Source organism: Nipponia nippon, unplaced genomic scaffold (genome assembly GCF_047370975.1).
Source record: "Nipponia nippon isolate SJK-2023a ecotype South Korea unplaced genomic scaffold, ASM4737097v1 scaffold_42, whole genome shotgun sequence".
Classification (NCBI taxonomy): domain Eukaryota; kingdom Metazoa; phylum Chordata; class Aves; order Pelecaniformes; family Threskiornithidae; genus Nipponia; species Nipponia nippon.
The window spans coordinates 688527-701087 of record NW_028262361.1 but is presented as its reverse complement, the minus strand read 5'-3'; the positions used below and the strand labels follow the sequence as shown (position 1 = coordinate 701087).

The 12561-nt window shown below is 57.5% G+C and overlaps 1 protein-coding gene across 1 annotated transcript; it reads right to left on the bottom strand.

The window, feature by feature from the left end:
• Nucleotides 1-9631: 9631 nt before the first annotated feature.
• Nucleotides 9632-12367, bottom strand: LOC104018409 (microtubule-associated protein 1 light chain 3 gamma). The gene is made up of 4 exons (XM_087778215.1): nt 10916-12367; nt 10776-10831; nt 10504-10610; nt 9632-9828 (listed from the first exon to the last, which is right to left on the bottom strand). The coding sequence occupies exons 1-4, from the start codon at nt 10965-10967 to the stop codon at nt 9639-9641; spliced, it is 405 nt and encodes a 134-aa protein (XP_087634341.1). The 5' UTR covers nt 10968-12367; the 3' UTR covers nt 9632-9638.
• Nucleotides 12368-12561: the final 194 nt, after the last annotated feature.

Below are 12561 nucleotides of genomic sequence, written 5' to 3'. Positions count from 1 at the left end.
GGTGCCGTGGTCCGGCATTAGTTGGCCCAGGTACTTGTGCATAGTCGAGCGTGCGAGGAGGCGTGCGTGGCTCCGGCAAACGGTGCGTGGGGTGATTTTGTGCACGGCTCATTCCTCCCTGCAACTCGGATCTCTAAACCCACCGGTCCCATGAGGAGGCTGGGCCCATCTCTGATTCCTCCCGGCTCTTCTGCCCCTCGTTGGAGATGATCAAGAAGAAAGAGCTGGCGATTAGCTCGCAGCGAGCCTGCAGCGAGGCAGCCGAGCCCTTTCGCCGGAGCTGCGTGTGCGAACGAGGCTCTGTCTGGCGCAAAAACTTGAAACCAGCCACCTGGCTTCGCCGGCAGAGCCGAGCCCCTCTCCTGCTGAATGGCACTCAAAGGCAGATGATGACCATTATCCCAATCCATAGCAGCAAATGATGCATTTCCAGCCCTCCAAGTGCAGCCGCAATTAATCAGAGTCTATTTATGGCAGGCTATTCATCAAAAGGGAAGAAATCATCAACATTGTAATGGGAGGCTTTAATGTCCACGCATTCAGAAGCAAATCTCAGCAAGCTGCTTCCAATCTGCACAAACATCTCGCTGCCGTGGATCGGGAATACATTTCCATATTAATGACCTGAGGGGCTTTTATTACTTCCAGGGAATGTGCTGCTAATGCAGAATGAGTGTGCTCGCTCCGTCGGGATGAGGCCCTGGGTGGGCAAAAGCAGCGTGGCTTTGAATTTGGGCAGGTGTCTTTGCCTGTCCCCTTGTCCCCTGCTGTTGCGCGAATTGAATGGCTTTCCGGCGATGCCAGGGGCGTGTTTTCAGCTTGGACCATCGGTCTGGTTCATGATCTGATTGTACTGACAGCCACGAACGCAGAGATGGGGTAAAAAAAAAGTCACGATCTGCCTTCTCCGTTAATCTGGCGGCCGCCTCGGTTGAGGTGGGAGGTGGATTTACCCCTTTGCTGGGCTTGGGCAGGAGGAACGTTGCTTATGAGGCTTCTGCTTCCTCGCGTCTCCTCTCGGGAGGGAGAGCTGTTGTGCAAGGGGGTGTTTTATCCTAGAATCGTGGAATGGTTTCGGTCGGAAGGACCTTTAAAGCCCATCTCATCCAGCTCCCCTGCAATGAAGAGGGACATCTTCAACGAGATCGGGTTGCTCTCGGCGGGTTGCTCGTAGACCCCGACGTTCGAGAGGCAGGGAGCCCCGTGCCTTTCGGAGGAGAAGGGGGCAGGTGGTGTGATCCCCAGGCTGCGTCGGGAGTAACGGTCCGCTCCTCCCTACCCAGCATCTCCCGTGGCTATTTGGTAGGGAATCCCCTTCCCTCCTTGCTTCGTGCTGTTCAGTGGAGGCAGCCGAGCCTCCGCAGTTTTCAACTGAACGAAGGGGGTAAAAATCCTTTGCTTTTTTCTGCTTATTTATTATGCAAAGTGCTGAAAGAGCCAGAGCAGAAGGAAGGGGCCCCTCGTGCACAGATAACAAAATTACCCAGACATCAAGGCTTCCCACTGGGAACGCTTGCCGGTAAAAAACACTTTTTTTTTCTTTAATCCTTCTCCAGCAGTTGTAAATTTGCAAAGCCGGAGCCAGGTTGCGGCCCTCGGGGAAAATCTTAATTTGAACAAAGCAGCTCTGATGATTTCTGGGGATGGGCAGGGAAATCTGGGAATTACTCGGCAGCTTCAGGGCCAGGTGGGGTTTGCATCTTCTGCGACGCACGAGCCTAACAACTGAACGTGCAGTGCAGAAAAGGGGGTCAGGCCGTGCTAGTGTCGTGATCGCTGGGATGAACTAGTTCCCTCCTCTTCCTCTCCAGCTTCCTCTCTTCTGGAGCATCCCTGGTGCCGTGAGGTCTTTCCTGGGACCGTGTCTGTCTGCTCTTGCTCCCTTTTATCCTCGCGGAAGCTTTCGCTCCTGTTTGCCAGGAGCTTGCGGCGAAGGAGAGCGCTTTCAAGCCAAGCGTCTGCCAGCGAGCAGCTCCTGGCTTTGCACGTTGGTTGTTCGGGGCGCGGGAGCGGGGGCTGCTCTCCAGATGAGCGTTATCCAGGGACGCCGGGGACCCCCCCCGAGGAGCAGACACCCTTCCAGCCGGGGTTTGTCTCCCTATGCCGCCTTGGAGCTGGCTGTCCCAACCCCTTGTGCATCGGTGGAGAGAAACCGGCACTTCTAGGCCATCCACCGGGTTTATGTGAGTGTCCTCGAGAGGACCTTACTCCCTTGAACGAGCCTGTGGTCTCCTTTTGGACGGCTACGTCTGGAGCCGGGGCTGTGTCACTCATTCTGGTGTAACGGGGCTTGATGTAGAGGCTGCCAGATGATTTACAGTCCTCGCCAGCAACGATCCGATCCGGCTTCTCCAGAGGTCTTGAGCGGTGCTTGCTTCAACCTTTTCTTCAGGGCCCCAGGGTTTGGCGTGCGGTGAAGGGGGCCCCCGCGCTCCCCACCGACCGGCCCAGGTGGATGTGAAGGACACGGAGGGCGAGACCGATGGGGTCTGCAGGGCCAAGAGGTTCGGGCAAAGCGAGGGCTAAACCCAACGGAGGTTGGCAGCCAGAGAAACGTCCTTCCCCTCCGCCCCCAGCTTTGGCCTCCTCGTATTGCTCGGCCAGGCAGCAGGACAGCCGGAGCTGCCCTCGCTGTCCTGCTCCCCGGTGCTACGGGTGGGCACGGAGCAGGCGGAGACGGGCAGAGCCGGGTCTCGGGGCAGCTCGACGCAAGCCCAGCCTCTTCTCATTCCTTCTCCCTGCCTCCTTCCCATGCTGTCCTCATCTACCCTTCTCCGCAGTCATCGTTCTCGACGGTCCTTGCTTCCAACCCGCTCCTCGTTTCCACTCTTCTGCTGGGTTTGCTCCGTGCCCCCAGCCCAGGTTTGACGCAGTTGCGACGGCTTCGGCTTTGGCACTCTCTGAATCGGCTGCGGTTCGCTGCCTGGGATTGCAGATTGAAATAGCAATTTTTAAACTTTTTTTTTCTTTTTTGGCTGCTGTTGTGCCGAACAGCAGGAACGCAATTAGCAGCAGCGTTAACGGAGCAATTTGGAGCTGGTCCCCCTCTGCTATGCCCTCCTGTGCCGTGGCTTTTTTCCCTCACCTCTCTCTCGTTTCTCACTTTCAGCAGCAAAATAACGCAGCGAGTTGAGAGGGTGCCTCCCCCCCACCCCCAAATCACATCTAACGCCTTTATTTTGAAAGGCAGCCTGCCATTAATCATTAATAAACCAGCCGGAGACGACGCTGGATTCCTAGAAGGTTTCTATTCCTAACGAGCGTCGATTAGAAAAGTTCAGCCTATGAACGGATTGCACTGCCCGCTCTTGGACCCCATCTTTCTGCCGGTCGGTGGGACGCGGCACAGGCACCGAGACGCTTTCGGAGGGGCCGGTGTCTTCAGCTGGGTCTCTCTCCTGGCCGCTGTTAGCCCTGCTCCTCCCTGGGTGCTGGGAACGTGCGTGGGTCCTGCTGGCCCTGGGCACCCAGCTCCGGTCATCCCGGCGCTGTCCATCCGGCTGGAATCACGGCATCATTAAGGTTTAAAGGACCTCTGAGAGCATCGAGTCCAACCGTTAAATGAAGCTGCGTTTTAAAAATATCCTGCGATGTGGCGGGGGGGGGGGGTGTTAGTGTTTTATTTCCATGATCTCTTTAAATATGTATCTCACCTCTGCCCGGTGAGAGACAGGGCAGCTCATTAGCTGCGGATCTGGTGCTAATTGCCTGATAGGGAAGGTGAGTCATTCCCAAGCTGTTCCTTACTCATTCGACCAGGGAACCAGCACCAGCCAAACCAAAATCCTGCTTTTTCGATGCTGCCGGCTTGCCGGGTGGGCGAGCCTGTGTGGGTGGGGGGGGCCTGGGGCTGCGTGGGTGCACGCAGGCGCCTGTGCTTGCTCCCAGACCCTCACGGTGGAAGGGTAAATCCCTTTTCAGCGATGGTGCTCACCCGGCTGGACCCTCCTGGGGGGATGCTCTGCGGCACGGTGCCCCCAGACCGGCCCGGTGCTGGCGCAGGCTCAGGCAGAGCCTCCGACTACCTGCTCCGCTCTAACATAGCCCCTCTTGTGGGTTATAAATAGTGTGAGATGTGATTGCAAATCACTTTTAATATAAAGTAATGAGAAGAGGAGGAATGCAGGCAGGAAATATCGCTGCTGCTGGCTCAACCTGGATTTAGCTCTGAAATTAAACAGCCTTGGGGGATCCCAGGATAAATAAAGGTGAACAAATGGCTCAGAAGAGGCGATAACGTCAAGGCTGGACTCCTAGAGCAAGGCAAAGGTGCTCTGCTGGTCTGGCTGCCATTCATGTAAATAGTCGGCGCCTTTGAAGGGCAGCAGCCGAGTGCCTGCCCTGAACACATTAAAAATATGCCTTTATTAGCTGTGTCACGCTGCAAGGTTTTCTCTGCGTCGTTGGCCATCGGGCGATGCATCGGGTGGCATGGGATCCTGACCGGCACGCTTTTCTCTGCGTCGTTGGCCATCGGGCGATGCATCGGGTGGCACAGGGGCCTGACCGGCACGCTTTTCTCTGCGTCGTTGGCCATCGGGTGGCACGGGGGCCTGACTGGCACGCTTTTCTCTGCGTTGTTGGCCATCGGGCGATGCATCGGGTGGCACAGGGGCTTGACCAGCACACTTTTCTCTGCGTCATTGGCCATCGGGCGATGCATCAGGTGGCATGGGGCTTGACCAGCATGCTTTTCTCTGCGTCGTTGGCCATCGGGCGATGCATCGGGTGGCATGGGATCCTGACCGGCACGCTTTTCTCTGCGTCATTGGCCATCGGGCGATGCATCGGGTGGCATGGGGCTTGACCAGCACGCTTTTCTCTGCATCGTTGGCCATCGGGCGATGCATCGGGTGGCACGGGGGCCTGACCGGCACGCTTTTCTCTGCGTCGTTGGCCATCGGGCGATGCATTGGGTGGCACGGGGGCCTGACCGGCACGCTTTTCTCTGCGTCGTTGGCCATCGGGCGATGCATCGGGTGGCATGGGATCCTGACCGGCACGCTTTTCTCTGCGTCGTTGGCCATCGGGCGATGCATCAGGTGGCATGGGATCCTGACCGGCACGCTTTTCTCTGCGTCGTTGGCCATCGGGCGATGCATCGGGTGGCACAGGGGCCTGACCGGCACGCTTTTCTCTGCGTCGTTGGCCATCAGGCGATGCTCATAGCATCCTACTGGGCTCAGTGAAGGCAGAGCGCGGGTTGTCTCCTGCCCGGGGAGGTTGCGGGCAAGGTCCTGCTGCCTGCGGCGACTGGGCTTGGGCTCCGTTGACTTCCAAGAGCTTCTGGACTCGCGAGCTCAGGAAGCACCTTGAGCAAGCCAGCTCCTTGTTTTCCATTTTGGGCTATTTTGATGCCCCAAGCAGGACCGCCCAAACTCCAGCTACAGCAACAAGGTGCAGAAAAACCATTGCAACGGTAAGGGGAGGCTTGGAGGGCGATGGAGAGCAGAAGAGCATCTCACGAAGGACCTGAAGCCAGGAGGCAAACAGTTGAAACCGTTTAGGTACCTCCTTCATCACATAGGAGCCAAGTGGCAGTCGTGAAGCTTCCAGCTGCAGGAGGAGCAAAACCGGGACTAAAATAAAAGCCGGACACTTCATGTGACAAACCACAAAATTTCAGATGGGGACAAAAAGCAGGCAGAGGAAGCGAGGGCTTAATCACCTCAATCTGGAGATGGCTTCATATTATGGCTCTCAGGGAAAACATCTATTCAAGGGCTAGACAAAAGGAACTGAGTATAATCAGGAGCTAGTGTGTCGAGCAGCGTTTCCCACACAAACAGCATCTTCAGAGATGAAAGAACAATTTACAAAACAAAGGCACGGCAATTCTTCCAACTGATAAAGAGTCCAACAATAGAGATTTACCCGCTAATGAACACACAAAACCGGCTGTGAAGGGAATCTGAATGAGGAGCGAGGAGGTGAAGCCTGTCCAGCGGCGCCCGTGCTGGGCAACATCTGGGAGGAAGGCTGCTTCTGCGCCCGCTGCAGGTCGGCCGGTCGCCTTTGGTGCGACATCGCCCGGTGTGTTAAAGAAACGGGGGAGAAAAGTGCTCAGAATTACAGCTGTCTCCTTTGCACCCAAATATCGCAAACCCCCGCTGAGAAAATTAGTTGCCGTATAATTAACTCAGAATTATATTGGCAATAAATATGTAATTATATTTGTACTAGTGCAGGCAGCTTGCGATTACAAATGGCATTTAGCAAAATAAATGAACCAGCAAAAAGTCCATCGGCATCCTGTAAAATGCTGGTTGGCATTTTTTTTTTTATTTAACTGATTTACCAGAAGAAACGAAAGATGTGCAGAGCGTCCTTCAGCATCCCTGCATCTGGCCGGGGCAGAGATGCTCCTGGTCTGCCGAGCCCGGGCAGGGTGCGTGGTTCTGCGGTCCTCTCTTTCCAAAAGCGGGATCCCGAGGGAGATGGGCCCAAGTTCTGCAGGAATCCGCACGGATGCGCCCTGCCTGGCTGCAGGATGCAGCAGCGACGGCTCCTGCCAGCGTCCCCACAGCCCCCCAGCCCACGGGGCAGCTCCGACGCTGTCTCCCGCTGTCCCTAAAAGTACCTTTTTCCTGGAAAAAACCTGCCCAGGGAGAAGCTCTGAGGGCACCTTCCCTCAGCTGCCTCCGCGGGGGCCTTCGGGGTGGGGAAAAGCCGTCTCGCGTTCCCTAAGCTCGCTTCGGCCCCCCAGGGGTCTCGTGCGTTTTTCCTTTTGCCCGGCTTTACTGGAGGCTGTAAGGCTCCGGAATGGGTTCAGCAATGAGCCTGGAAGGCAGCAGGGCCCTTCCAACGTGCTGCGGGGCTGTGCCGATGCCCGCGTGGGTCCTCTGACTGGGCTGGGTGATGGGAAACCCTTCGGCTTTGTGCTCGAGTGCAGCCTTCCTCATCGGATTCATCCTCGTAGGATCCATCCTCATGGAGTAAGCCCTGACATCTGCAAGGAAACAGCTTTTTGGGCTTCCCCTCCCTCCCTGGGATGAGGGGAAATGGAAAAAGGGCAGGAAAGTGGATCGGATACGTGAGAAAAGCTCTTTCCCAGCAGAGATCGGGGCTTTCCTGGGCTGCGCCCCCCCTTCTTTAACCCCCCCTCTGCTCCAGACCCCTTTGTTTCAGAAGTTATTCCTCACTGCGAGTTAATTAAAGAGTTGAACCTGCTCTGAACCCATCAGGTGCCGCATCTCACACCTCTGGGAGCCTTCAGCATTAATTCAACCTCTCATTGAGACTTTTTTTTTACTGGCAGGGCAAACCACCCCATCCTTCTCCGCACGTCTGGCGTGGAGGCGATGCTCCGAGCGGTGAAAGCTTTCGGGGGAGCGTGGCTGCAAACCTAACCGGGCTCTCCTTGCTTTCAACCCCTCCTTTGGAACGCGGAAGCTTTCTGGGAAGCAATTGTCTGGTGCTAGTGAAAAATATGCTTTCATCTAACAAATGCCAACCCCATCCATCCTGCTCTGACGGGAGCTCGGGACAGGAGAGGATGGATTGAGGGAGGTCTCCCCCGTCCCCCTCCCTACAACGCATGTGGCTTCTCCCTTTGGCTTGTAGCCTGGGGGCTTCCAGGCGGGTTTCAGGTAGCCAAGGGATGCTCACGGAAAAATAACATATGCACACACGCACGTATAAAGAGGCAATTCAGCATGGAAGGCAACTGAACGTCCAGGCTGCTCAGAGCCACCCCCGTGGCCTGCAGGGACCCTAATAAAGAATATAAACAGGTAAAACAGAGTCCTTGCCCCAAAGAGCTCGCAGTTTTAATTACAGGATGGCTAGAGGTAACACGAGCGTAGAGGCTGCGCCTGTGTGCAAACACTGCGAGGCACGCCAGCCCCTTCCCGGTGCAACGGGGAGAGAGACGGGTTTAGGTATAAGCAGATCAGCTGCAGGCTGACAACTTAAATATATGTTTGGGGGGGAAAAAAAAAAAAAAAAGAGAAAAAGCCGAGCAGGAAGGCGTCTGTGCAGGGAGCGAGCGCTGCCTCCCACCATCTGCCCGGGAAGCTCCGGCGGTTGCAGAGGTTGGGATAACAGCCGGGGAAAAGGCTGTGGGTGATGGAGCTCCGGTGACGGGGCAGCCATCCCCCGGCGGGCAGAGACAGCCCCTGCGGCACCGAGCTAACAGGGCCCACAGCTCAGCAATGCCATCAAGATTTTTTTTTTTTTTTTTGAGCTCCTTTCCTCAGGAAAATGAGGTCTGTGGATCCTCTATGCTCTGCTCTTTGCTTTAAGGGTTGCAGCTCCGTGCCGGTTTCATCGCAGGCAGCGGGGCTGCTCTAGCTGCTCCCCGTGCTCCTGCCTGGCCCGGGCAGGGGCAGCTCTGCCTGTTTTGCCCTGCCAGCAGCCCGGGAGCCGCGTCGGTCACCGGGAGCCACCAGGAGCCAAGCATCAGCTGCGCCCCGAGATGCCAAGCCGGACTCCTCTATCACTAGGGCTCACCCCTTATCTCCAGCGACCGACTGGCACAGAGCTGTCGCCCCCCACGAAAATACCCCCGGAGCCCCAGCTCAGCCCGAGGCCTCAGGAGAACCCCGCTGCCCCACAGTTTGGGGGCTGCATCCAGCCCGGGGGCACGGCGCGGACCCCAGCTCCCCATCTCCATCCCTGTGCGGGAGGGGGGCTCGTCTGAGCTCCCCCCAGTGCATCAGGGACCCAGCTCTGCTGGTGCGGCAGCTAATTTTAGAGCTTATTTATTAACATTTTAACACGAAACGTGCATGAAATACCCAGTGTGACAATACATTTTACGGCAAGGGAAGCCTTAAATATTTAAGAGGCATTTTGCAGTATCAGTGGCAGGAAGCATTTATGTCTGACTCACAGCACAACGCTACGATTTCAGCTCAGTTAATCTTTGCTGCAGCTTTTAGCCGTGTGCCCCGTCCTTGGGGTGCTGGTTGGAGGTAGGGGGGGGTGAACCCCCCCAGTCTGCCCAGGGGAGCGAGCTGGGGAGCTGCTTTTCCGCAGGAGGGTCTCTCCCAGGCTGCTTTCGCAATGGTGGGAGCAGGGTCCTCTCCCCTCCCCGGGCTCTCGCTCCCCCGGGCCCCCAGCCCAGCAAAGCCAGGGACAAAGCCCCAAGGTTAAGGCTGGCTTCACATCCAAGGGACGAGCTGCGTTTAGATGACCAGGGGCCCCAGCCAGATTTCCTTTATTCCACGTTTCAAGAGCAGGGATGCCCTAGCAGCAGCTAGAACAGACACGCAGCTTAACAAAAACCCGCACAAGCCATGAAACTCCCCGTACCCGATCCGATTAGGGCTGGCGTTTAGAAGGAGCCTAAGGTTCCCGGGCAGGGATGACAGGCTGTAAAGCCCTTTAGAAGAGCCTGTCAGAAGAACAACCTTCCCATGGATCAGAGTAAACCAGCACCATCTTCTGCTGTGTTTGGAGAACAATTTGTGACTAAAGTCACAAGATTAAGGAGGCGTTGAGCCGAGTTTAAGACCATTACAAAGCTGAGCCGGTCAAAGAGCAGCCAGAGAGAAGGTGAGGTTTGGTCCAGCCGCAATCTGGGGCTCCCCACAGATTTTAAGCCGAGTTTGGAGAGATACATCCCAGACCTCACCGGCATCGGAGTCCTGAGACGAGCAGCCCCGAGGACACGGTGGTGGCAAGTGGTTTTGTGGTCAAGCAGCCGCTGGCTCGCTGGAGGAAGAGCTGCCGAACATCTCCTGGGAGGCGTAGGTCAGGTAGAGAAAGCCATCCTCATCCTTGTTGTCACGGTACAGCTCCTGCATGGTGACGGCCATGTTCGGCAGCCCTTTGTTGTTCACCAGCAGGTAGAAGGTCTGGGAGGAGGCCAGGCAGAGCCGTGTCCTGCCAAGAGGACGGCGAAGACGGCGTGCGGGTGAGTATTGCCCAGCACGTGGCCATCGGGGAGGACCCATCCACGGGGACACGGTGCTTGTGGTCCCTTCCCAAAGGGACCGGGCTTCAGCATCACCTCCCTCTGGTGCCAGCCACCCACCAGCACCCGCAGGCACGAGGGTGGGTGCTAGGGCACGGTCAGCGGCCCCCCAAACCCTCTGTAAGAGCCAACCCCCAGCCACAAGCTCTCACCTCCCTCTGTCCCGAACCGTGCTACCAGGAGATGCTGGTCCTCGGGAGGGATTCCAAGCGGAGCCCAGGGCACAAAGGGTTTGAGTCAGCTGCAACAGTGCTGCTCGTCTGCAGGGCTGCTAATCCCCTCGCCCCAATTAGCCACTCAGCCGTGCTGCAGGTCCCCAGGAAAAGGGCTAATGGGCACCTTTCATCCCAGCGAGGTGCCACAAGGCACCCCGTGCATCGGCAAGCAAATGCTGATTGCAAAGGCTAATTGCATTAGGCTAAGACTAGCCACTTGCCCACTAAACGCTCGTCCAGTGGAACAGCCAAAGTGGCTTCCAAGCCAAGCTGCTTCACGGGACCGGCTGCATCTGGACTGGGCTTTTGCACTGGGCTGGGGCCATGGAGCAAGCAAGCCTTGGCCCCTCTGCCTCATTAACCACTTACCGCAGGGTGACAGCAAACTGGGACAGGGGCAGGTCCTGGGACACCAGAAACTTGGTTCTGGTCAAGGGAGGCAAGGTCGTCTCCTTCTGGTAGCGCTCCACAACCACCTGCAGCGGGGAGAAGACGCTGGAGGAGGAGACGGGGACTGGGAGGCTTTGGGACCACGCTTGCAGGGGTACCCAGAGCAGCAGAGCCGTGGTCTCCAGAGTCGAGCCGTAAAGCCTTTAGCAAAGGCCCTCACAGCTTGCCTTTCAGCTGGCCACAGCCCTTACCGGGATCTTGTTGGGATATTTTATGCGGATCTCCGTCACTTCGTGCATCCTGGTGGCTGTGGAAGAGAAAAGAAAGAGCAGTAAGTGCAGGCCATCCCAGTGTCCCTGCTCTGCTGCTCCCCTCGTCCCCAGTAACTGACCGAGGCTTTTCCTTTGCTTGAAGGGGCGAGAGCTGCTGTCGCCTCGTTGCATCTTCTGGAAGGAGGAAGAGGAGAAGGAGGAGGAGGCGGCGGCGGCAGCTTGAGGTGCAGGCAGGATCTGAGCCCTGCCATAGGCAGCTGTGGCTGGCAGAGCTCCTAATATAGGCTCATCCTGCCCCACCTGGGCTGGGAGAGGAGCCGTGGTGCTCAGCTGGGACGGGTGGGGGGGTGGATGGAGACAGCAAGAGGAGAGGAGCTGGCGTTGGCTCCTTACGGCCGTTTTGGGGAGCAGCTGGCCATCCCCTAGCACCCAGCCTCGCGCCTGGGGGTGCCGTCGGGCGACTGGCACCGGAGGGGAGCGATGCCGAAGCCTGGGCCCATCCGAAGGGAGCAGTGATTTCAAGTCCTTCGTTTTCCCACCGGACTGGTGCTGTGCTTAACGAAGCGGGTTCATCTTCCCTGGGATGGGACTCGGTGCGAGCACGGTGGAACCGGTGCCGGCTCGGCATCCCCTCCCTGCGCCCCGGCAGGCTCCGGAGGCATTTTTATTTTCCCCCTGAGCTGGCCGTTGTTGCTTTTTAAGCCTCTTCCATCCCCTGGTTCGTCTGAAGGGCCCTGGCCCCACGCAGAAGCTGGGCGACCGATTCCAGCCATCAAACTACGCTGCGGATTAGATAATAATTAATGGTCCGGGGTGGTTATCGCAGCCAGCGATAACCTCAGCGGCTGCTGGGGGAGTTACCGATGGCGAAGGGAGGCTGGGGGTCCCCCCTGCCCCGTCCCAGCCCTGGGAGGGTGAGGGATGACACCCTGCCCTGGCACATCGATCCCACCCGGAGCGGGACCCGGCTGCGGGCGCCGCTACCCAGCAGATACCGGCATGCCTTATCCTGACAGTTTAATTCCTGCACTATCTCTGGTTTGATTTAACGAGGGGCTTGTGTCAGGTGGGAGCCATAAAGCTGCCCAGAAGCCGGCTCATTCGCATGCTGCAGGTATTTTTCACGCGATGCCAATTCCCTGGGTCAGGGGAGAGGCGGCTTTTGAAAACAAATTAGACCCCATTACGCCAATTAGACCCCATTTGTCTTCTTATATATTTTTTTTCCCCCTTCATTTTTCTTCCGGAGCCGCTCATACGTGCTCCGCAGGCTCCCGCCCCTCCGCCACCTCTGACAGGGAAGGAGGCAAAAGCCGCCCGGATCATTTAGACACGCCAAAGCCTTAAATTGGCCTGGTTCAAATGAGCTCTGGGGCGTAACGGGGCCTTCTGGGCTGCTGGAGGAAGGAGGCGGCTGAGGAGGAGGCGCTGCCTTCGGGAGGAGGAGCGCTTCGCCGCGCATCCCGGGCTCCGCCGGCGTTGTCCTCGGAGCCAGGCGAAATCCCGGCCGGCTCTGTCCCGAAATCCCGGCCGGCTCTGTCCTGAAATCCCAGCTGGTTCTGTCCTGAAATCCCGGCCAGCTCTGTCCCAAAATCCCAGCCAATTCTGTCCCAAAACCCCAGCCAATTCTGTCCCAAAATCCCGGCCGGCTCTGTCCCAAAATCCCGGCCATCTCTGTCCCCAAATCCCGGCCGGCTCTGTCCCCAAATCCCAGCCGGCTCTGTCCCAAAATCCCAGCCGATTCTGTCCCAAAATCCCAGTTGGC

Coding starts and splice junctions, on each gene's coding strand:
- LOC104018409 (XM_087778215.1), bottom strand. CDS start 10,967: ATGCAACGAGGCGACAGCAGCTCTCGCCCCTTCAAGCAAAGGAAAAGC. Junction 10,832..10,915: donor CAAGCAAAGGAAAAGCCTCG/GTCAGTTACTGG, acceptor TCTCTTCCACAG/CCACCAGGATGCACGAAGTG. Junction 10,611..10,775: donor AATATCCCAACAAGATCCCG/GTAAGGGCTGTG, acceptor TCCCCGCTGCAG/GTGGTTGTGGAGCGCTACCA.